This window comes from Acanthochromis polyacanthus, chromosome 4 (assembly GCF_021347895.1).
Source record: "Acanthochromis polyacanthus isolate Apoly-LR-REF ecotype Palm Island chromosome 4, KAUST_Apoly_ChrSc, whole genome shotgun sequence".
Lineage (NCBI taxonomy): Eukaryota > Metazoa > Chordata > Actinopteri > Pomacentridae > Acanthochromis > Acanthochromis polyacanthus.
Window position 1 is genome coordinate 9,467,369 of NC_067116.1, and position 25,127 is coordinate 9,492,495.

The window sequence follows — 25,127 nt, forward strand, 5'->3', positions numbered from 1 at the left end:
GGCTAAATCTGGCAGAATTAAGGTTTTAGACTGTCCTTCCCAAAGCTTTGACTTAAACCCTAGCCAAAACCTGTGAGACTGTGATGAATAAACAAGTCTCTATCAGTAAGCTGTCAAATTTAATTTAATTCTGCCAAGAGGAGAGATCACAGATACAATCTGAAGCTTGTAGATGGCTGCCAAATGTGCTTAGTTGAGATGAAAATGGCCAAAAGATATTGAATCAAATATTAGCAGTGCTAGATGTATATCTGTCTTTGAATGAACCAAAATCCACAATTGGCATTTGTAAGGCATAAATTTGAATCATTCCATTATAGAAAATTGAGAATCAGGAAACTGAAGACTGCCATGGTATAGATAGTCTATTCAAGTGTCTTTTGTTCACATTTTATATGTCTCCTATTACTTTCTTTTTATTGATACTCTAGTAAATTTGACACACTGATCCAAGCTCAGGCCAGGGAGCTGTCTCACCTTCGCCAGACACTGCGAGAAGGTCGATGCATGTGCAACATCCTCACCCAGCATCTGGGAGACACCACAAAGGCCTTCGAGGAGCTGCTGAGGGCCAATGACATCGACTACTACATGGGCCAGAGCTTCAGGGACCAGCTAGCTAAAAACTGTGCTCTGGCACAGCGAGCCAGCGCAAAGATCAGTGCAAGTCAGTTGTTTGGCTTTATTTCATGATACACAGTTTCATTCTGTCACCCAGGCTGTCTGATCAGCAAAAAGTGTAGCGGAAAGTAAATGACATCAGTGCTGTTTTCCACCAGGAGATCACTCTGAAGATCCAGATGAGAAGGCAGAACTGCTTGCCATCCGGTCAGTGCTCATTAACTTTTTGTGTTTTTGTATATGTCCTTGTTTGTCCGTCATGATTTTTTGGCTCTAAATTTCTTTTTTGGAGTTGGACTCTACATAAAGTAAAGTATTGGTCTGTGGTGCTTTGAGCGATAAAAATGATAAAAAGTACAAAAACACTTTTCATCCATACGCACAGTAAGGCTCAATAATACATACAGCAAAAGCAACAACAACACAACAGCTCCAAGCCTGTTTAGTTCAAAACCTAGTTCTCCTAAATGATGTCATGGCTTACTTCTGTAAAATACAGACATGACACTAAAGATAGTAGGTTATGAATAGAAAGAAAAATATGATTTAGCAGTTTAATGTCGATCACAAGTAAAAGTGGGACATCCATAACATATTTTTCAAAAGCTGCTCAATTTCCTGTGTAAACAGATACAATGTGAAATTAGTAAATAAATCCATTGCAGATTAACTAACAGTTCCAGTATTAAACTACAGAGGTTACAAAAAGTTCCCCACCGACAAATGCCAAGTCAGGTCATTCATAATTATCAAAAGAATAACAAAAAATAAATAAAACAAATGGTTTTCTGCTCAAACTCAATGCCCTGCTAATTCAAATCTTACGTCGATTATCCTGTATGGCAGAGATTCAAACCCCCAAGCCAGAAACTGATTACATTTTAACAATATTAGAACTTATTGTACAAATATATATGCATTGCACAACCACAATTTAACAATGGTTGCATATTTGTGAGATTAAGAAAACTGTCCAAAATATGTATCACTGCAAAATCTGGAAAGAAATATCGGCAAACCTCAGTATCTTCAGTCTTCTGTGCCATATTCAACTTTGTTGACTTTATTGTACTCTTCTTTTTTTCGTGCTCACGAGGTCAAATCTTACTTCCTGCTGACTACAGCTGGCTTCATGTCTGGGCCATTTAGCAGTTTATCAGGGGAGTTGCTATGAAGTCACTGCATTACAAAATCTACAAATCCCCCATTCCATGTTGCAGGGCAGAGCCATGGCTGTACCACCACCTAAACCTTTGCCATCCAGTCATCCGAATCATAAAGCTCATTAATTTTTGCAAGGGATTGGTGCGCAGCAGGACACAGCTGCTCTCTGAGCAAAGACTTTAACAGTCCAGTGGACTGATCAGCTAATTAGGCAGACAGCACAGGAAAAGAGAGAGAGAGAGCGATGATGAACAAAATAGCACCACTAGTTTAATCAGGACACAGTTATGCTGAAGAAGCAAAAACCTTGTTGCTAGGTTTTATGTTCATTTCAGAATAAACAGCATAGTATTGTGTCGCTATTTTTGTTGCACTAGAGAAAATCAAGTATCATTCTATTTACTATTTGTATTTTTTACTTAACCATAATACTTAGCTTTTTGAGTTAAGTATTTATTGACACGGAAGCATCTGACAAATAGGTCAATGATTAGATAACATTTTAGCAAACTTTGCAAAGTTGACCTATTAAAATGAACCGTAACATTACCATGTCTTCAGTAGAAAATTATTTAGTACAAATAATGTTTTAAACGCAGACTCTTCAGCCTCATTGGTTAAATCTTCTTTCGAGCTATTTGATGTAAATGTTATATAAAAATTTTTGAGCCTTAAACATAAATATGACTCCGTTAGGTTCCAGCTAGGAGCACAGCTTGTGGTGTTCATCTCTTCTGGATGAGTGATGAATGTCCTGGATGCTCATTCATTTGTACCACAGCATCTAATTATTTCTGTTTCACAACATAGCTCTTTCAGAAATTAGTGAAATGAAAGCAATAAAATACCTCTAAGGTACAAGAAATGCCTTTTTAAATTTGTCAGAATAATAGTTATTGCATATCTAAAAGTTATAGTGTGAAAGTGTTGTTGATTTATAGTAAATGGGCAAAGCATGCTTTAACAACAATATGGTTATTTAAGCTTGACCAGTGTTTTGGGGTAGCAAAGGGTGAGTGCTCGGTCAATCCTAATAAAGACACAGTGCTTTGTAGAATATTAGAGATGCTCCTCAGACAGCTAGACATTAATGACAGTAAATGGGAAAGAAAGAGGGAGAGGGGGAGGCCTCCAGTAACCTAATATCGTGTTGTCAGAGCACAGATGGCCGACCAGATGTGAGAGAGAATTATTGAGGGTGCTTTCCATGACAACCATCACATTTTGGCTTTTCTCTGATTCGGATTCTGAGAATAGGTTGTAGCTTTTGCACACGTTGTGGCAAGAATGTGTCTAACAACTGAATACATGAAATATCTCTTGTAGCAAGTAAGCAGGATTAGCAGAGTTGGACTGACGACTCTGCAACTCAGAGTATAATGTGGGCTGCACAGTGTCTCAGTGGTTAGTACCATCACCTCACAGCTAGAAGATCCCCAGTTCGCATCTCAGCGTGGACCTAGGCATCCTGTGCACACGTGGGTTTTCTCCAGGTTTCCGGCTTCCTCCCACAGTCCCAAAACATACTGAGGTTAATTAGTAACTCTAAATTTTCCATAGGTGTGAATGTGAGTGTGATTGTTTGTCTCTATACGTAGCCCTGTGATAGACTGGTGACTTGTCCCAGACTCTAGCGCCCCCTTGGGTCCCTAATGAGAATTGAGTGGTGTATAGATGACGGATGGAAGGAATATAATAGTAATCTTTCACTATTAACATCTCTTGTAGGAAAACAGGAGGCTGCGATTTAATCATCTCTCTTATATACACTATCGTTGAAAAAGTGGGAGTCACCCAGATAATTCCATGTTTTCAATAAAAACTCACACTTTTATTCATGTGCTAACATAACTGCACAAGGGTTCTCTAATCATCAATGAGCCTTTCAACACCATTAGTTAACACAATGTAGCATTAGAACACAGGAGTGATGGTTGCTGGAAATTGGCCTCTGTACCCCTATGGAGATATTCCATTAAAAATCAGTCGTTTCCAGCTAGAATAGTCATTTACCACATTAACAGTGTCTAGACTACTTTTATGATGGATTTAATGTTATCTTCATTGAATCATCATTATCTTTTTTCAAAAATAAGAACTAGGTGATTCCAAACTTTTGAACTGTAGTGTTTATTTGTCATCTGTTAAACCCATGGTTAGATGATGTTCTTAGTGGGTCTGAGATTACTAATTTATGCTGGGCAGCCAAACATTGTTCAAACCTACAGAAATAGTGGAGATCCTAAAGTTTCCAAAGACACTCAGTATGTCAGGCTGAACTCCAAAATGATGATCAATTAATGCATCTGATGGAGGGGTGCTGACATAGAATTCAGTGTTAACTTGTATAACTTGGATAATATGCTATCTAGAACATAATACCCACAAGCAGTCGGAAGGGTCAGTTTAAATACAGCAGATGGATAGCGCTATGTAAACATGTAAACATTTCCATATAGTCTGGGCTACACATTTCAGGGCATGTTGTTGGCCTCTAATCAGGTTAAGTTATTAAGACCTCGAATGAGGAGGGAAATAGGTCAGGAGGAGCTAAGCGCAGAGAGAGGGAGGGGCGGAGTAGAGAACAGAGAGAGGCCGAGAGAGAGAGCATGAGGGATGAAGCTCGACAGAGAGGACATCACGTCGCTTCAGTATATCGGGAGCAGCACATGATGCTACACATCCAGCAGACCACTCTCTACTATGGAAGATTTACTCATCATAGACCAGGGCTTTTTTCATTTCTGTACTGACAGGGGATAATTCAGTGATGGCTTTAATTTGTATGCTTTTCTACCTACTTCTTGAATGTTTTTCTTGCTATGGCTGGACCTAAACTTTTTCCTTGTGAAGTGCCTGAAGCGGATTCCAAATAGTTTTTTTTCTGACTTTTTTTTGGCTTTGCTTTTTTTTTTTTTACATTTTTGAATCCTGCAAAGACAAAATAGTGTTTTTGTTTTATGAATCCACTCTTGCATCAGAGAGGAAGCCTGGATGTGTTTGTAATTGGATGTGGTCAGAAAATACACAAACGTGCAGAAGAAAGAGGACTTTTAGGGTGATCATCATTCATTCAACTTCTGTTTCTTTCTTTCTCTGATGAGAACATAAGCTTACAAGCCCTTGGGATTTGGACATCTGTTTACAGCCGCACACCTTTCTTTTTTCCTGTTGCTCTTTCGTTGTGACATCTCTGCCTTGGGGCTTCGCTGCTGTGTGATTGTTGCTGGAAACTTTCCTTTGAAGGCATGATTCAAGATTTAAGTGCAGAAAAATCGTAATTTAGGGACCAAAAAAAACCCAAAACTGATTTGCAGAGGAAAGAGGTAGACTCAGAATGCAGCTACAGGTTTACCCAGTTGAGTCAATTTTCTTGGCCATCACAGAACAGTCATTAGTTTTGTATCTTAGTCTTTAAAGTTGCCAGCACAGTACCTGCTGGCCAAATGTGGATTATGATGTGAAATTCTATATTTACCTTTGATGGCTTTGCCTAGCAACAGGGGTTCCATCCAAAGACAGCCAAAGGCCAGGCTAGGGACCACACAGATTCTGTAGAAAGACCCCAAAAATGACTCCCGTTCATATGATCATGTCATCATGTGCTGATGGGGTAAAATCTCAACTCTGTGCTTTTGTTTGAGCTACACACATGGGAATTCTTTCTGATCCATGCTGGGAGTTGTTCCTGCTTCTGTCACCAAACCTTAAAGCTAATCTGCTGTGGTTGGATCCAAAACATTTGAATGTCAGTAAATGCATAAATTAAATCTGTATAAGCTGTGTGTGAGAGAAGGGAGTCACCAGACTCCATCTCCCTGGGAAGGCCAGACCTAAGAAAGATTTGCTGGGCTTTTTACCTGTATGACTGATGACTCTGTCATTCCTCCATCTCTTGCTCACGCTCTGCCTGTCTACTGTGCCTTCTGTGATACACACCAGGTATAGGATCTTGTCCACTGAACAAATGAGCCATGCTCTGTTACCTCTGGAAACAAGGCTGAGAGGAAAATACTGCAACAGAGAAAGTTCAACTGACCCCAGAGTCTGACAGAAAGAAGGGCAGACACGGAAGTCGTGGCTGATCAGTAGTCAGGTAGAGGGCCACTGGCCAAGAAAGCAGAGAGGGACTGAAGGTGGATGATGGCTCCACTGTGGAAGGTCATGCTGTCGAAGAGTAGCCCACTGTACAGAGACTCTTTGTTCTCCTTCTCCCTGTGGGAGTGGAAGGTTCAGGAAAGAGAGCTGCTGCTGCTGAAGAAACATACTGACTGGGAAAGGAGAATGATGCTTGCACAACTCAACAAGTAAGACGAGCACAAAAGAAACTAAATTTCATATATATCACTTCATGAAACAGCAGTACAAAGTTTTTTTTTTATGTCTCATGTCTGTGCATTAACTGCAGACCTGAAGCCAGGTTGTGAACGGCTTTGTTTAGCACAAAAGAAGAAAATACTTGCCTTGCTTGTCTAAACACATGAGCGTACCACCACTAATACCTAAAGCTATGTTATTTAAATAATGAATGTAGCTTACTTTACACAAACAGAGATGCAAGCAAATTATGGTTTAAGACAGGTTATATGCATGGCCTGGTTCTTAATAAACAGCAGTATATTCCTCTGTTAAACATTTGCCTCTGGTGAGTGTTTTGCCAGACATGGCTGGTAGACACAGGTTTTAATCTCTGTATGGGCACAAGCTAAACAAATGAGATACTGTAGATCCTGATAATCAGTGAGCTATACAGGGGTGAAAAGTAACATTTTTATTATGGACAGAATTCTACTCTTGGTGCTCATCTCACAATACTTCCATATGATGTTTTTTGCTTTCCTATTGATGCATAGGAATCATTAGTGTGCATCCCCAGTATTATGCACTGTTTAGAAAAAAACAGTTACTACAAAAAGGAGAGATGACGTGACACTTTTAGTACATTTATTCCTTGTGACTGCTCTATATAGACCAAACCTTTGCAGTAAACAGCCAGTCTGCCAGCCTGTGCCTGCTGAAGCTGTGAATGTGGTAGGTTACTGTGACTACACTTTGCAGCTCCTGTTACCATTAGCCAAGAAAACAGCTACACAGGATTTGAACTAGTCCTGTGTTTCCATCAGATTTGACAGATGTGTTATTAGCACACCACAGGAGTGAGAAACACAGTGGGGTTAATATACTGCTCAGCCAGCACAATCATGTCAATTCATGCACACACAGTAAAAGACTTATTTTAAAGCTGAAATTCTCATGTAAACACTGGTTAAATGGTTAATTTATTTAGCACCTTCTAACCTTAATTGGATTCTACGGAGCATTTTATAATGTGTTTCTCATCTGCCCATATATTCACACACCACTGGTGGATAACTGCCATTTAAGGTGCTCACCTGCCACCAGGAGAAATTTTGAGTTCAGTCTCTTGCCAAAGGACACTTCTGCATGAGGAGGGGCAGGGGCACATTGGTGTGGCATTGATTTAGATGACCTTCACCATAGCATGTGTCACTGTTATTTAAATCAGTTATAGGCAACACTGGTACACAACTTGTGTAGTTGGTGAGTGTGTTGTTTGTCCCACCTATTGTTGTGTTGACTTATTCCATGTCAGTATAAATATATTATTCTTATGAAATTGAAAGTCTGCATTTTCACAGATGTGACTTGATATGGCCTTGTGTCACACATGCATTATGTCCTCTAAGCAACAGGATGCAGCCAGTAAAGCCTCCATGTGAACAGCATGCAGGTGACTCATACATTTAGAACAACAGTAATGCTTGTTATCCTTTAAGTAACAAGGCAGCTCGTGTGACACAGATTCTCTTGATGCAGTGAAACTTCTTTTAAAAAAATCATTCTAAAAGCACTAATTTTAAAATATGCTTACTTGAATTGTAGCAGTAATGTGTGGACCAATGTGATAAACTAACTAAAGTTATGTTGCTTTACGCTTATTTCTACAAAATTACTTTCCTATGCAACTAAATTACATTATCAATTATGTTTTATAGGAAATGTAATTTAATTTAAAAATAAACATAATTTGTTACTTGTGAAAATGTAGGCGGTCAGTCTGAAAGAGAAAATCTTCACTAAATACCTTTTCACTTGACAGAAAAAAATAAAAAAAATAAATTCCTATTAAGTCTGCACTGCCTGTAGACACCAAGGTCCTATTATCACAACTGAACTTGTTTTTGGCTCTTGTCCAGGTTGTTTTCTCCTGACTAGATCCTTATTTGTGTTGTATCTACTCTCAGATGTACGTCGCTTTGGATAAAAGCACCTGGTTAATGAAATTGTGGAATTGTAGAAAGAGTCACAGAATCTGTGTCTAAAAGCTGCAGGTGTCACTGTTTCAATCCAAGTGCAGACACAGAGCACAAGCAGGCAAGAATCAGTACAAGGAGATTTATTACAAATCATGAGGACACAGGTGAAAATCTGTACAACAGTAACAGGATGGGGAAACTAAACATGCCATCGAGGAAGAGAAGGAGGAAGGTGAACACAACTGATGGAGAAATAAACACTCTGACCTTTGTCCCTCTTCATAACCTGCAAACTACTTCCACACATCCACTTGAACATCATTCAAGTGGTAAAAAGTAATTAAATCTGTCTACCCAAATCCTTTGGGGTACTTATACTTTACTAGCTTATTTCCGTTTTCTGCTACATTATACTTTACTCCAGTTCAGAAGCACTTATTGTACTTATTACAACTTTGTGCAATAGTTGTTGTACTCTACTTTAATTTGACAACTTTATTCACCAGTAACTTTCAAATAATAATACAAAATGTGATCAACACATACATTATTGTTGCCTAGAATTGTTGAAAATCCCCCACAATGCTGCCTTATTATCAGATTATTATGATACTGTATTGCTCTTTATGCAGAGGGGAATTTACAAAGGGGCACCAGTTAAAATCAACTTCCCCTTTACCAGCTGCAACACTGAAACATGAATTCATCAGAAATTATAATCCAGTGATGCTATTGCTTTTGCTTTGCTTACTGTCACTTTTACTCATAGCAGAGTATTTCTACACTTTGCCTTTTACTTGAGTACAGGATCTGAGTACTTCTTCCACAACTGTCAGAGGGCAGGAAAAAGGCCAGAGAGTTATTAGGCACTGGCCCTGCTTGTAAAATCTAATAAGTGTTGGTTGGACTGCGTTTGTGCACACAGACCAGAGATCCTCTATTGCGAGGATCATTTTTCTCCTGCAGGTGCTGTTCTTTGAGCTTGCACATACCTGCTTTTCATGTACAAGGGCTATAGGACAATTAATATGCCATACTAAGACATGTCGTTGTGTGATGTCAAGGACTTTGCTTAGAAGCAACTCAGAATTGTTACTGATAGAGGAGTAGGAGCTGAACGTTTACCTTCTCTACCCAGATTTATCCTATGGTCTGGGAACCGAAACTTTAAACATGGAACCCAAAGTTAACTGAAAAATTTAATTTCAATAAATAAATCAATGATTTCAATAATCAAGCAATGAAATGCTAAATTATGCCTTGCTATAACTGACCCAGTGGCAACATATAAAATGAAAATAGCGAAGAGCCCTAAATGGAGCCCTGAGGAACTGCACAAAACAAAGAGGCAACAGAGGAGGACAGGTCGCCAAATTTGCTAAGTTTGATTTACATGTATGAGTTGTACATCAAGTGTGTGTGTGTGTGTGTGTGTGTGTGTGTGTGTGTGTGTGTGTGTGTGTGTGTGTGTGTGTGTGTGTGTAGGCTCAGTAAGGAGCTGCAGCAGAAGGACAAGGTCATTGAGTCTCTCCATGCCCAACTAAACCAGCATCACCAACATCATCATCCTCATCGTTCTGACACGCCCTGCAGTAGCCACGCCCTCTCAGACACCACTGACCAATCAGATCGCATCTCGTATGTGTCTGATGAGCATGGATCCACAAAGGAGGACCTGGAATTGTGCCCTGATATGGATCCAGACAGTGAGCTTGGTCAGGAGGAAACCCAGACTTCTACCAGTGTCAGCATAGGTAAGATGGCCCTGTATATCATTCAGATTATACTTATCTCTGTCCTGCTACAGAAAACATGTCCAAATAACAGAGAAACAGTCAACACCGGAAGCAGCACGAAAATTTTAAAACTTTAATGTCAAGAAAATACTGGCATTGATACAATAACTAAACACAAAATAGAGTTCTTCCAGCACATTTATTCTTGTGGAAACAGGTGCAAACATTACTCAGGTGGAAGGAAACTGCAATATTGGGGGAATATTTTTGGCAGAGGATTAATTCACATTTGGTACTCTTGTGAGTATATTTGGCAACAGGGTGGTGTATTTATAAAGAATATGACTAGACCTATTTCTCCAACCCTGTTCTACAAAGTTTGGCACGTGATTTCTGCAGTATTATTTTCACCTCATTCATCACAAATGACAGAAAAGTGAGACTACAGAATTTATTCAGGGGTTAAAAATGTAGATGATTTGTGTCAGATAATATTGTTGTGTCTGTGTCCATGGTCTGTGCTCTCCATTGTGTCCTTTGGTGACAGTAGAATGGTTTTATTTCTAGATGGTCACTCTTACTGTGGCACCATGTCAAGTCGTAGATCCGTTGCTCCATCCATCACCCCATCCCATCGTGCCCAGTCCTGCCTTAGCTGTCCCACCATGCAATGCTCAGGCTCACCACACAAATCTACAGCTGCGCAGAGTCAAACAGGTATGAAGAAACCCAAAAATGCATCAGGCAAGTTATTAAAAAGCAGGCTTTTCCTTCACATGATTTTTTGCTGCTTATTACTCGTATACCTTCCACTCTTGCCTTTGAGCCGATACTTTGCACAGACTGCACCTTCCTGTATCTGTCTTTCATTCTTCTGCTTTCTATTGTCTGGCCATCATTTTGCCTTACTCTTCTTCTTTTCTCTCAGCTTCTGCCTCAGTCAGCTCTACTCTCTATCACCCTCCTCCCTGCTTCACCACCCAGAAGACACCTATGCCCTTCCATCTTCACCCTTCAAACCTGCATACCCGTTACCAAGGCAGCAGGGGTGTGGGCTTCTCCCTGGCTGAGGTGCATCAGGAGCTGCAGATGTTACAGAGACAGTTGGGCGACAGTGACAGTGCGTTGATTCAACTGTACATACATATTTTTGTGTGACCAGGTTTTAAACTTAACTAAATATGTATCTGAGTTATATAGCCAAAAATGAACTCAGCAGAAACATATCAGAGAATTTCAGCTGAACAAAATCCAGCCTCTGATGTCAAAGAAACTTTGTAAATGTTAAGTATGACACTTGCTATCCACAGCTGCCATCTGTGCTGGGATGAATTTTGATGTATAGAACATTTAATTTGACGAGTGTGCGCTGCTGTACTGATTTTCCCGAAAAGCATGAATAATCTGGAGTTTAAAGTTACTGTGTGCATGTGTCTCTGCATGTCTGTATAATATGCCTTACTCTGTAGGTACTGTAACTGCTTCATGTAGATAAACAGAGTGTGAAACTGTGAGAGCTAACTAGCTTTGATAATCCACATCTTCCTAACTGACTTTGTTTCTTTCTTATTTTCTTTGTGCTGTCATCTCTTTGCCTTTTTCTTTAATACACTAAAACTTGAAAATAGGCAGTGTATTTGTACAATATTATTTTCAGGGTTGTTTTTGCAGTGTTTTCATTTATTCATTTTTTAAATCATTCACTTTATCATCGACAACAGGATTCTCCACTCCCCAGTCCAAACCTCTGCAGGGTTTCCCATTTGCTCATCAGCAGCCAGACTCCTCTGGGTTCCTGTCTCTCCCCTACCAAGGATTCCAACCTTCTCCTTTTGGTAGTGCTGCTAGCGGCAGCAGTCTGGATGCCTGCTTGGCAATGAAAGCCGGTGCCAACCTGCTGCACAGCAGTGCATTGTTGGATATGGGCTATGATACTCGACCAATGAGAGCTGGAGCCGACCTGTCATCAGGATCATCAGGGTACCAGTCGGGTACCAGCATCACAGGTAGAGCACATGTAAAAGCTTCAATTACCTCATTATTTGTCTTTTTTGATGAATGTTAAGAGTAATTTTTAGATTTTTTGATGTTTGAGTAAGGCTGTAGAATAGACCAAAAAATGTAAACAGTGCTTTTCTTTGTTTGATTCACAATTTGAAATCCCAAGATATTGTATCTACAAACATAAAATGATGATATAAAGCAAAGAAGAGTGAGCAATGTCTCATTTAAGTTATGAAATACTTAAAATAAATGATCAATAATCAATATTATATCTATATATATATATATATATATTTGACAATAAATTTTAAGTCGTTGTCCACCTTCAAATAAATGACGAATTAAGGGAGAGTGGTTTGGAATGGTTGTTGCTAGAGGTACGGACCCGTACCCGTAGCCTGTGGACTACGGATACGGCACTTGCCATTTGCCAATCAGATACGCGAGATCTGGTCACGTGACTCCCGGTAGACGCTAGCTGTACGGACCCGTAGCATCGGTACGACAGGTACGGACCCTAAACCTGACCCTAACACTAACCCTAACCTTAACCTTTGCTTACCTTTCAACAGTTTGCAGTGGTTAGCAGCTTCTTGACTCGCGAGACTCGCGTACGGGTCCGTATCTGTCTGGCAAATGGAAAGTGCTGTATACGGACCCGTATCCGTAGACACTACCGTTTGGAATATGTAGATGAGATCTTTAGTCTGAAATTGTGTTTTACTGTAGGTTCAGACTTAATGAAAGAGCACCTGACAGAAATAAGAAGTCTGAGAAGGAGACTGGAAGATTCTATTCAAACCAATGACCGCCTTCGACAGCAGCTGGAGGAGAGACTGGCTTGCACTGCCACAGAGAAAGGTAACGCACACACACTGTGTGTTTCTATCATTGTGGGGACATACCATTGACTCCTAGCCTAGCCGCGCTAGACCCATGTTCTGAAGGCACAAGGGTCTAGGACCGCTCGACAGGGAGGGAGGCGGGCTAAAAGGTTGTCTTTCAAATCACTCTGCAGCAATTGGGTAGGTATACAACCAATCAGCGCAACGAATAGGCTGACGTAGTTCCTAGAGCGCCGGCAGATTGTGGCTAAGTCCCATTAGCTTCCCAACCAGCGGAGCCAACTGGTATATTAAGGATTTGCCATATCCCGTCGGCATAAGTCCAAATACGTCTTTCTTCTCAATGAAACACTTCAGTGCCGTCCTTTGTTTATCTTTCAAGTTGAATTTTAGCTTCAAATCTTTAAGGGCTGTGGCCAAAGCCGAGTCGAAAGATAACTGTTTATTGTGCGCCGGTTGTTTCTGTCAGAATCGTCGCGCCTCTGTCGTCACTTAATTACGCCCGCCTTCTGACTCTACACTTCATGGTGATTGGTCCGGCCAGTTTTAGGAGAATCCAGCCTCGAGCCTTATGGAGGGTAACTAGACCCACCCTGGCAGAGAATTAAATTCGTTGCCGTGGGTTGTCTAGCGCGGCTAGGCTAATTGACTCCCATTCATATCTAACCCCTAACCCTTACCCAGACCAAAACAATGCCTAACCCTAAAGAAACGTTTTTGCACTTTTACTTTTTTCAGTAACAACAACATGGCCAAGAAAACACGGTTTAAACTTGTGGGGACCAAAATGAGGTCCATATTGTTTTCAGTTTTCCTACAGTTGTGGGGACATTTGGTCCCCACAAGTATAGCCAGCACCTGAGCACACCGTAAAATATTAAATTGTGTAGTTATTGCTCAATTCAGCCATCAGATTTCTCTGACTTGCTTTTCCGTTGTTCACACACAGACAAGTCCGTCTGTAGTTTTTTGACTGACCTCTGTGACTTTCAAGAATATTTAGTCACCTAATACTGAATGGTTTAGAGGACCTGTTCAGTAATCTATACCTGACGTCAGGCCACAATCATAGATTGATTACACTCCCCTCCAAAAGTATTGGAACAGTGAAACCAATTCCTTTTTATTTGCTTTTGACTGAAAACATTTGGATTTGACATCAAACGATGAACATGGGACAAGAGATCAACATTTCAGCTTTTATTTCCAGGTATTTACAGTGGGTACAGAAAGTATTCAGACGCCTTGAAATTTTTCACTCTGTCTTTGCAGCCATTTGCCAAAAATCAAAAAAGTTCATTTTATTTCTCACTAATGTACACTCAGCACCCCATCTTGACAGAAATGTAGAATTTTTTGCAAATTTATTGAAAAAGAAAAACTGAAATATCACATGATCATAAGTATTCTGACCCTGTGCTCAGTATTGAGTAGAAGCACCCTTTTCAGCTAGTACAGCCATGAGTCTTCTTGGGATGACGCAACAAGTTTTTCACACCTGGATTTGGGGATCCTCTGCCATTCTTCCTTGCAGATCCTCTTCAGTTCTGTCAGGTTGGATGGTGAATGTTGGTGGACAGCCATTTTGAGGTCTCTCCAAAGATGCTCAATTGGGTTTAGGTCAGGGCTCTGGCTGGGCCAGTCAAGAACGGTCACAGAGTTGTTCTGAAGCCACTCCTTTGTTATTTTAGCTGTGTGCTTAGGGTCATTGTCCTGTTGAAAGGTGAACCTTCGGCCCAGTCTGAGGTCCTGAGCACTCTGGAAGAGGTTTTCCTCCAGGATATCTCTGTACTTGGCCACATTCATCCTTCCTTCAATTGCAACCAGTCGTCCTGTCCCTGCAGCTGAAAAACACCCCCACAACATGATGCTCCCACCACCATGTTTCACTGTAGGGATTGTATTGGGCAGGTGATGAGCAGTGCCTGGTTTTCTCCACACATACCGCTTAGAATTAACACCAAAAAGTTCAATCTTGGTCGCATCAGACCAGAGAATCTTATTTCTCATAGTCTGGGAGTCCTTCATGTGTTTTTTGGCAAACTCTATGTGGGCTTTCATGTGTCTTGCACTGAGGAGAGGCTTCTGTCGGGCCACTCTGCCACTCTGGTGGAGGGCTGCAGTGATATTTGACTTTGTGGAACTTTCTCCTATTTCCCGCCTGCATCTCTGGAGCTCAGCCACAGGGATCTTTGGGTTCTTTTTTACCTCTCTCATCAAGGCTCTTCTCCCACGATTGCTCAGTTTGGCTGGACGGCCAGGTCTAGGAAGAGTTGTGGTCATCCCAAACTTCTTCCATTTGGCAAATGGTAAAAGGTTGTATTTATATAGCGCTTTACATGATACACCACATTCACCATTCACACACTGATGGCGGGAGCTGCCATGCAAAGCGCTAACCACGACCCACCAGGAGCAATTAGGGGCTAGGTGTCTTGCTCAGGGGGAATCAAACCGCATCCCTCTGGTTGCAAGACAGCCACTCTATCTACTGAGCTATGCTGCCCCATTTGAGGATTATGGAGGCCACTGTGCTCTTAGGAACCTTGAGTGCTGCAGAAATTCTTTTGTAACCTTGGCCAGATCTGTGCCTTGCCACAATTCTGTCTCTGAGCTCATTGGGCAGTTCCTTCCACCTCATGATTCTCATTTGCTCTGACATGCACTGTCAGCTGCAAGGCCTTATATAGACAGGTGTGTGCCTTTCCTAATCAAGTCCAATCAGTTTAACTTAACACAGCTGGACTCTAATAAAGAAGCAGAACCATCTCGAGGAGGATCAGAAGAAATGGACAGCATGTGAGTGTGGGGAGATTTACAAGGGATCTTTGTACTTAATCAGACCAACTATGGTTTCGACAACGCCACCTGGGTCTAGCACCCAGGAAATCTAGCTCTGGTGAGTTTCCAGTCACTAGGCCAACACAAGTTCCATTACACAGGAGGGGTGAGACATGTCCAATTTAACAATGTTTATTAACCAATTATCAAAAAAAAGAAAATAATCCACACCAGTTAACATATACCAGCTAAAAGGAAGAATGGGCAACAAAGAATTAAAACCTGGGCTGAGGTTTACCCTACGGCAGGACAACCAAAAGGGGCGAAGAATCCTCAAAGTAATCACCCGTGACACTACAAACCATACACACGTAAAATCAAACAAAAGAAGGGGACCGTGAAGAAAATACCACCAAGGAATAACTGCCGCAACAGCACCTGTAACAAAAGACAAAGAAAAAAATAATAAAACATGCCCAAACTAACCATAACTAGTGTGGAGAAAAGGAACAGAACAATGAATGATGAATTAAATCCAAAACAAGAAACAAAATACACTCACAAAAGCAACCAACAAAAACAAACAATTAAACCAACTAATACAAGAAACAAACCAAACTAGCAAAAGAAATGATTAAAGCAATAGACCCATTTACTGTTGGTAAATAAAGAGGGCTCCCAGTTAGCCCATAGCCTTTAAACTCTGATTAGCAGCTCACAGCCACATATCCTCCAAACACAAACTCTGCAATTTAAATGAACTGTGTCGCTCACCCATTAACGATCTTACGATCTTCATAAGCCAATGAATTTAGCTGCAGCCGCTGTTCATCTTAAACTTAAACATCCAGCCGTGAAAAATGGCTCCTCCGGTCCAGTAATAGTTAGGTGTTGTCCTCCATTTGTTGGTAGTTTTGTGCTGTACCTTTGTTTTTTATCCCTCCATCAGCTTTATGTCTTCACCGCTGCTAGCCTGGATAGCCTTTATAATGCTAACCAGCTGCACCGTGCTTATCTCATGAATATTCAATTAGCCATGTGCTGCTTATGCAGATCAATAACTTTAGCACTGAACAGGAAGGAGTATCGCTACCTGATAGTTACGATAGAGAGTTGAGAAGATGTTTTTTAGTGGCACTGTGCACCTGTCCCTTATTTAGTTGTGAGAAAGTTGGCAACCCTAGCCGAGAGCCCCTTGGTATGCGGTAGAACTTAAGTTGTTCTTTAGTATTTCGGTTCATACAACCAAAAACACAACAACCTAACGTTATGATGCCGATAGTTCAGTGTTAGCTTTTAGTTTTGCTACTTCATGTGGTGCGAGCAATGCCAGGTAAATGATATGAAGCAGTACTTCCGGCTCCATGATGCGCACGCAGCTTGTTGATGACGTAGGCTCTGAAGGGGTCTATATCTAAACAATCAATAAAAAAATAAAAATAAAAAAATCCGTTGAGCAATTGCAAGAGCCTGTGTCACCAGGCCTCAGCCTTCAAAGTCCAAACAGGTGACACGGCCTCTGCACCAAAACAGGCCCAGGCTGCACTCAGCAGTGCTGGGCCAACATGGTACTCCACTCTAGGTTGGCAGCTGAACATAAAACAAACAAAACCAAAGAAAACCGAAGTAAACCAAAACAAACCAAAACAGCAGCACGGGTCCACGTGGTGAAGACTGGACGCTGGACAGCTAAAAAGAAAAGATAAAAATCTATAATTAAATAGATAGACCAAGAAATCAACCAACTTAAATGGCCAACATTCACATACCCGGTGAGCCGAAGATATAAACCCTGGAAATACAGCCCATCCACGTCTTGGCCACACACCTAGAGCCGACCAACAATCACATACACACTGCAGGGCTCCAGCTGATCATCTCCCCCAGGCCAGCAATCAGCCACACTAAAAGGAGGGGTGATTTTAAACACTGCATGTAAATGCATGCAACAAAAAAAGGACCAAAGCACTTACATACTGCAGACAGCGCACCTTGACAGCAATTACAGCAACTGGACACAAAGAATGTGGCTACATCCAGAACACACCATGCCAAACAACAGCCACCGCGACAGCAACCAGAGTGGAAGACAGTGAACTCCACTGCTGTGCACTTGAATATCAACAGCACATGGTACCGCCCAGCAATTAAGGAACACACACTGCTGGCACAGCGCCTCACAGTGGCCAGGAGGAAAACATCCTCCTGTCACATGAGTTAAATATGAATGTCGCTGCAAAGGGTCTGAATACTTATGACCATGTGATATTTCAGTTTTTCTTTTCTAATAAATTTGCAAAAATTTCTACATTTCTGTTTTATTCTGTCAAGATGGGGTGCTGAGTGTACATTAATGAGAAATAAAATGAACTTTTTTTGATTTTGGCAAATGGCTGCAATGACACAGAGAGTGAAAAATTTCAAGGGGTCTGAATACTTTCCGTACCCACTGTACATCTGGATCTGATACACAGCTTAGAAGATAGCATTATTTGTAATGAAACTCCAAATTTTCAGGTGAGCAAAAGTATTGGAACAGATAGACTTAAAATAGATTAAATGAATAGGACTTAATATTTATTCATCATTTGATGTCAAACCCAAATGTTTTCAATCTAGAATAGAATAGAACAGAATAGAATAAGGAAAACAGAAGAACACAATGATACTAAGAACACAAACTCAAGAATATTTACATGAATGAATTGCACTTTGGCTTATTGCACATGACAGCTGGGTGACTGTCATTATGAGTGTGTGTGTGGCCTGTTGGGAGAAGTGCTGATTATAGAGTCTGATGTCAGCAGGAAGGAAGGACCTGCAGTAACGCTCCGTCACACACCTGGGGTGATCAGTCTGTTGCTAAAGGAGCTTCATCATGTCAGACTCACAGTTCTGTGCCCTCACATACTGTGGTCTGTCTGTGAAGCAGTCCAGTATTGAGTCCGAGAGACATTTGGCAGGAGAAGCAGTGGGGGATGGGGTCGTGAGCTGAAGGCTGTAAAACTAGAGTTGTGGGTGGAGTGGGGCAGTGCCTTGGAGGTGCACAGTGCAGAGGTTGCAGCAGAGGGGTGTCTGGGTGAGGGGATGAGCAGGAGTCTGATCAAACCTACTGAAGAATAGTTAAAAAATCATTCACCCAGTTCTGGTCCCCCACAGCCTGGGAGTCTTGTGGCCGCATAGTCTTTAGGCCCTTCCAGACCTCCACTAGGTGTTCTTCTGCTGCTCCACCTTCCTCCTACAGCAAAAAAAAGGATTGGCGTCACTGTTCCAATTCTTTTGAAGTGCAGTGTCGATTAGGAATTAGCAATTATCATTATATAAATATGTGAAGTACTGATTATTTATTAATTAGATAAAATTTGATCATTGTCTGATTATTCTGAACATGAAAATACCACATCACTCCATGCGTATTTAAGATGGTTTTTAAAGCAAATTGTTCGGGACTCATTTGTTTCCATCTCTCTTTCGCAGGTGCTCCTACTAACATCTACATTCACGGCCTGGATTCGGCCAGCCAGCATTCTAGTGAGATTATGCTTTTGAAAGAGAAAAATGTCAATCTGGAAAACCAGCTGAAGCAGGTCACAAGAGGTACAGTCTAATGTTCTGTACCATAGCCTAAGCTAAAGGATCATTTGTTGGTTCAGGAAACAAAACATTTTCAGGGTAAATCAAAATATCCCCTGTGCTCTTTGCTGTCATACGTCCCGTGCAGAAAGCAATAAGGAAGCAGAGCAGCTGAGGGAGGCAGTGTTCATTGAGCAGTCCAGACTGAAAGAGGCACAGTTGAAGGTGGAGAAATGGGCAGAGCAAAGCAGGAAGCTGCAAGCTGAGGCTGAATCTCACAGCCGAGAGATCACACAACTAAAACAGCACAGACTGAGGGACCAGGAATCTATCAACAGGTAGTGTTTGTGTGCATCTCTAGTTTTTTGTCATTATTTCGTCATGACAAACTACAATAAGTGGCATGTTTATGTTGACAGGCTCCAGCATGACATGAACATCGTTCAGCAGCAGCTATGTGAGAGCCACAGTTTGGTCCACTCTCTTCAGTGTGAGCTGCACATGTATCGTAGAGTGTGTGGAGTCATTTCAAACACACCCTCTGGTAAGAATCATCAGCACACAGCCTATCAATCGCATTTGCTGTTTTTTGTCTGCAGATCAAAATAACTGGCTTTAATTCTGCAAAACCTGAAAAAAACTTATACAAAACCGATCCGAATCGAGCTAGAAACAATGGAAATAAAAGCATGACATGATTACTGTGCAAAGTATATACATCAATCACATTTGAAACTGTAAATTGTTTTCTAGAAATTTCCTGCAAAACCTACGACGCTTTTACTTCTAATGGTTTCACATTCAAAGCTCTGCTTATTTTTTTGCACTCTTACATTAACACTCAGTTGATAAACTGGTTGCTTTTTTGTATTTATCATCTGGATTTGTCTGTTTCTAAACAGGTCAGGTCAGTGCTAGTGACCAGTCAGGACACAGCACTGTCACATTTGACCCCAAGACGCTGCACATTCTGCTGGATCAGCAACCGAGTGAACAGAATGACACACAACCTCAAGCCAGGAGACAGCTCCTCAGTGGTCAGTAGTTGATACACACAAACTATATCTTAAAGTAATGAGGAATAGACTAGAATAGAAAGCCTTTATTGTCATTATACAAAGTACAATGGAATTAAAATAACTGCTCCCTAAGTGCACCATCAATGTATGCTGTAAAACATTCTAAAATTCTGTAAAACTCTATAAAACACTATAAAAACACAATTTTAGTAGCAGCAGTAATATACATATTGTGAGTAATTGGTGAGTGTTGAACAGAACTGAGGTGGTGCCAGAGAGCAACAGGTCAAAGAGCTGGAATAAAGCAGATTGCAGCAGTAGGGCTGGGGTAAATTGTGCCTTCAATTATGTTGAAGTACATGTAGGTATATTTATACCTTATGTGATGCAACATCTGTCGCCATTTGTTCATCAAAGACCTGTTGGACAGGTCCTGTTCTCTTGAGCTCTGTTCTGATTATTTCTTTGTTGTTGTTTGTTTGTTTTTGTCCAAGAAATGCTTTAAAGTCATTCTGTTGAGCTTCATCTGCCACCTGCCATATGAACTTCCCGTTCTTTACTTTCCTAACGCAGTAACGTGTAAAATTGTTTCAGATGTATCAATAATTGTTCAGACACAGCACTCATAAAACCGTAAACATGAAAAATTTACTTTGAACAGCAGAAAACTGTTTTTGGTAACTCAAATGTGCTCACTTCTTACTCCATGCTCCTTCTGTTTACTGGGAGAGTAGAATGGATATGTCTTCAAAAATATTTGCTCACGTGGCCAGTATCTTCCATGATTTTCTAGAAATAAAGTTGTGGCTCAACTAACCCATAGGCTCATCTTACCCCACTCTCTTCTCTACAGCAGATTTTCTTGATACATCAGGAGCACTCCATGTATTTTACAAAACCTTTTTGAAAATTTCATATCAAAAAGGATTTTACAGTGCTAAAGATATTACAATGACATGCCCAGTTTTAGTTAAGTCAAGAACAATGTGGTCAGTGACGAGTGAAAGTCTTTGTGGACAGTGGCGAAATTAGTGATTGAAAATGTAGTGAAGGATATGACTGCAGTGAAAACCATCCATCCATCCATTCTCTACACCGCTTTATCCACACTAGGGTCGTGGGAGGGGCTGGAGTCTATCCCAGCTGACTCAGGCGAATGCAGGGGACACCCTGGACCGGTCGCTAGTCTGTCGCAGAGCTACATATACAGACAACCAATCACACTCACATTCACACCTATTGGCAATTTAGTGTGATCAATTAACCTCAGCATGTTTTTGGACTGTAGGAGGAAGCCAGAGTACCCAGAGAAAACCCACACATGCACAGGGAGAACATGCAAACTCCATGCAGAAAGATCCTGGGAAAGCCAGGACACGAACCAGGGATCTTCTTGCTGCAAGGCGAAAGTGCTAACCACGACGCCACTGTGCAGCCCCCAGTGAAGACCAGAATAAATGTAATAATCACAGAAAATTGGTAAAGAGGAAATAAGCCGACAAAAAACAACAGGAAAGTGTGATTTTTTTGGAGTTTGTGAAAGTGAAAAAAAAGCATCAACCACACACTCATACTGTAGGAAAGTGCTAGAGAAAGGCCCCCCAAACCTTGTAAAAACTTTTTTAGCGGCTCCACTTAAAGTACAGCAAAATCTCATAATTTCAGACAAGACACAGTTAAGGATGGGTATCGTTAGGATGTTTAATGGCACTGCTACTCTTACCAGTGCTAGTAATCCGGTACGCTTTTTAGTACTTTTTGGTTGTTTTCTATTTTTCAGAGAAAACGAAACAACTAGGAACAGAATTAAGATTGCTTTACTTTCTCATACCTACTGGATATAAACTGAGATCCTCGAGTAGTACTCTGCAAGAACTTTCTTTTGAACCAGACACTATTATTAATTTCTGTAATGGGACAATTGAAATGTAAAATACTTAAAAAAAAAAAAAAAAAGAAATGTAAAATACATACAATAATTATTTGCAGCAAAGTAAAACAATCAGATTAATATTGTGTTGATGAGAGTGTCACAGGTTTTACTACAAAATGTAAATATTATGCAGTGTGTTTTGTTACACTGTCCAGCATTACATCAGAATTAAAAGCTCCACCTCAACAGATACTTGGTAAATGCCAGCACATTGTGCTGAAAAAAACCTGTTTCAGTGTTGACTTTGAAATATAAAAATTAAACAGTTAAAGTACTTCTTCTACCATTAACACCAACATTCAGTCAAAGATACAGTGAAAAGAAAGAAAGGCAGAGTTTGTCTGCAGCCCTTAAATCACTTAATTCTGCTGTATGTGATGAACTTTTTCTGAAAGTTTCTGCTCTGACATGCAAATGGCTTGTTACTCCTGTGAAAACAAACATTTTCTGCATCAACTCCAGTGAATTTTAGTCACAGTTTTCAGTGTTTGCTTCTCTTCTCAAAGGTTATCTGTGTTGCTGTACAGAGCTGCATCTGAGTGAGGTAGCTGCTTCCCTCCTCAGACATCAGGAGTTGTGTCTATCGGAGTAAACAGGCTGCAACAGACACAACTCTGTTTTAGATTAAGAAAGTGAAAATGCATCACTGACAGAACTTATGGTGACGAGACAGAATGTGCAACTCAACGTTCTTAATTCCTAAAGTTCTGTTAGCAAAACGGTTATCGTCAGAGCTAATCGATCGTCTGGTATTTTCACCCAGGGCTCATTTAGTACCGGGGTGTGGTACCCATCCAATACATGGTACTCTCAAGCTGTTGAAAATGAGCCAGTGGGGCAGCTTAAACATCTGTTGCTAAAGCATGGCCAAAACTGTCAATTGGAAAAAGGCCCAATAGAGGGTTAAATTATGCAGTTTTGACTCAAAGAGAGTGACTTAAATATACCTCTCCAGATTTTTTTAATTAAGTGATAGCATCTTTGCCCTTATTGTAGCTGCAGTATAGTACACATAGAACTCATATACCATTCTTCTGTCCTTTTTCCAAATTCTTGTTTTCCTTGACAGCAGCCTCAACATTGCAGGTGCAAGCCCCAAATTGCTCCTTTGTCAACAGTAATGGCCACCATGCAGTCAGCCACACTGATATCTTCAAGGCTCTGCAGCAGCAGATCTTTGAAGGAAGTGCCCTCCTCTGTGGAATGGAAGCCACCCTTTATTCCTTGAGCACCTCACAGGAGTTCTTCCTCCAACAGGTGAGATTCTAAAGAACCACAAACACTAGAGAAGTCAGGCGATACTGGGGATTTATGAAGAAACTAGTCAAGATTAATCTTCTGTCTAGTTTCTTTGAAGAAAATCTAAATAAAGACTGGAGATGAAAAGCCCCACTGAGTAACTCTTAGAGTTTGCAGCTATCATAAAAGCTATTCTGTGAAAAAAGGCTGTAGTGTAAGAATATGTTTTTGTTTCTGGATGAAATGAGACTGCTCCATAGTTACCCTTATAAGTAAAATTTCCAAATCTTTATCCATCGATGTTTTGAGTGCTGTACTTCATTACTGGAGCTGCTTCTGCTAGGGTTATATCCCTATACTCAGAGATCTGGTGCTGTCGGTAAATAACCAGTGTTGACTCACTTTGTCAGGCCCAGTGACCAGTCACAGAGGACTGGGCTGTTCAGGAGGGGCCCTAAAGAGACACCTGCTAAGAGGCTGGTGATATGAGATTTTATCAGAAAAGCATAAATATAATTTTAAACGTGTATTGTGAAACAATGCAATTCAAAAGTACATCTCTGTGAAAATGGAAATGCAGTTGAAATGGTAAAAGTACTGATTCAGTCATTTTTGAGTTTATTCATTCCATTTATTTAGTTTTGTATTTCTTCATCATCAAGAATGAAGAAATACAATAATTAATAATTATTTTATTTCATAATGTCTATTAATTTATTTTCTTTTGGCTTATTTTATTTATTTTGCTTTATTATAAGGTTTATTAAACCGTTTTTTGGCTGCTGGTGATACAGAAACATATTTCTGGATAAAGTTTTAAAAATATTTGGACTATTAATAGACCACATGATTGTATTAGAAGAAAAGTGTATAGATTAATTGTTATTTTAACATTTTACTGACTCAATATTTTTTGCATCTCAGTCTTCAGGCACAGGATCCGTCACAAAGCTACTGTCGGACACTAAGACACTGCGACAGATCTTGGACAAGGCTGATTCTCTTGTGCAAATGTTCTGGAGAGCAGATCTGCCTGACTCTGAGGAAACCAAACAGGTCAGAACTTGCAGCAAGTCTGAACAAACACTTCCTGGTGGTACATAAAGGAATTTAAATTTCAGTTTGATAGTTTGACTGAGTTTAAATGAACCATGTAAAGCGGCCATGATCCATTCAGGAGTTTTAAAAATCTGCTTTTTGTGATTCTTCTTTGTCACTTTACTATTGCCAGAGAGGTCAGTGCTTGTATTTTTCAGTATTTCTTGGTAGTAACACACTGGCCAATATCTCTTACTCCCTAATGTAATTTCAGGAAGTACTAGCTGAGTCACTGGTAACTTAAGTTCTGAACGTTTAATCACAAACCTTGTAAAACTCCCAAAAAATCTGTTTTACCAATCCTTTACTCGTACATCCAGACTTATTTACTATGTATACATGTAACTGGCTATGTGAATATACATTAAGAATCTTCCATGTTTATGTGTTTTTTTTAGGACCAGGCTCTTAGGGAGGAGGTTGTTTCTCTCCGACTGAAGCTTTCAGAGCGAGATCAGGCTCTAAAGGATGCAATGGAGAAAGTGAAGAGCTCCAACAATACCAAAGATAGCATGGAACACTTTATAGTTAGTCAATGTGAGTCACTCAGTCACTCGCCTACACTACGCTTTTAAGGAAAATATAAAGCTATACATCATATTAAGCACAGACATATTTCATCTGTTACTCACTGTAGTCTTGAAATAAATGATGACTCACAAATGCTCTGTTGGTTTGTTTGCAGTGTCAAGAACACAAGATGTCTTGAGGAGAGCCAAGATCAACTTACAGGTGAGTTTTCAGTTCTCACCTGTGAATGTTGTCACATAAATGTGAAACATAATGAACTTTTATTCTTGCCTTTTTTTCTTTCCTGACTCTTGTTGGGTCACCTC

The 25,127-nt window shown here is 40.5% G+C and overlaps 1 protein-coding gene and 1 long non-coding RNA gene across 2 annotated transcripts in view; one reads left to right on the forward strand and one right to left on the reverse strand.

The window, feature by feature from the left end:
- Positions 1-25,127, forward strand: part of pde4dip (phosphodiesterase 4D interacting protein) — a 48,138-nt gene that overhangs the window by 19,082 nt on the left and 3,929 nt on the right. Inside the window, exons 19-33 of the mRNA XM_051946957.1 lie at positions 432-667; positions 780-828; positions 9,549-9,817; positions 10,367-10,516; positions 10,728-10,919; positions 11,521-11,805; positions 12,533-12,664; positions 18,907-19,026; positions 19,151-19,340; positions 19,422-19,546; positions 19,905-20,039; positions 23,024-23,211; positions 24,118-24,249; positions 24,690-24,828; positions 24,977-25,023. Coding sequence (XP_051802917.1) covers positions 432-667; positions 780-828; positions 9,549-9,817; positions 10,367-10,516; positions 10,728-10,919; positions 11,521-11,805; positions 12,533-12,664; positions 18,907-19,026; positions 19,151-19,340; positions 19,422-19,546; positions 19,905-20,039; positions 23,024-23,211; positions 24,118-24,249; positions 24,690-24,828; positions 24,977-25,023 — 2,389 coding nt within the window. The remainder of the gene's footprint in view (positions 1-431; positions 668-779; positions 829-9,548; positions 9,818-10,366; positions 10,517-10,727; positions 10,920-11,520; positions 11,806-12,532; positions 12,665-18,906; positions 19,027-19,150; positions 19,341-19,421; positions 19,547-19,904; positions 20,040-23,023; positions 23,212-24,117; positions 24,250-24,689; positions 24,829-24,976; positions 25,024-25,127) is intronic.
- LOC127533591 (uncharacterized) lies at positions 13,836-17,537 on the reverse strand. The gene is made up of 3 exons (XR_007941352.1): positions 17,421-17,537; positions 17,199-17,333; positions 13,836-17,118 (listed from the first exon to the last, which is right to left on the reverse strand). It is a non-coding gene; the product is annotated as an uncharacterized LOC127533591 (long non-coding RNA).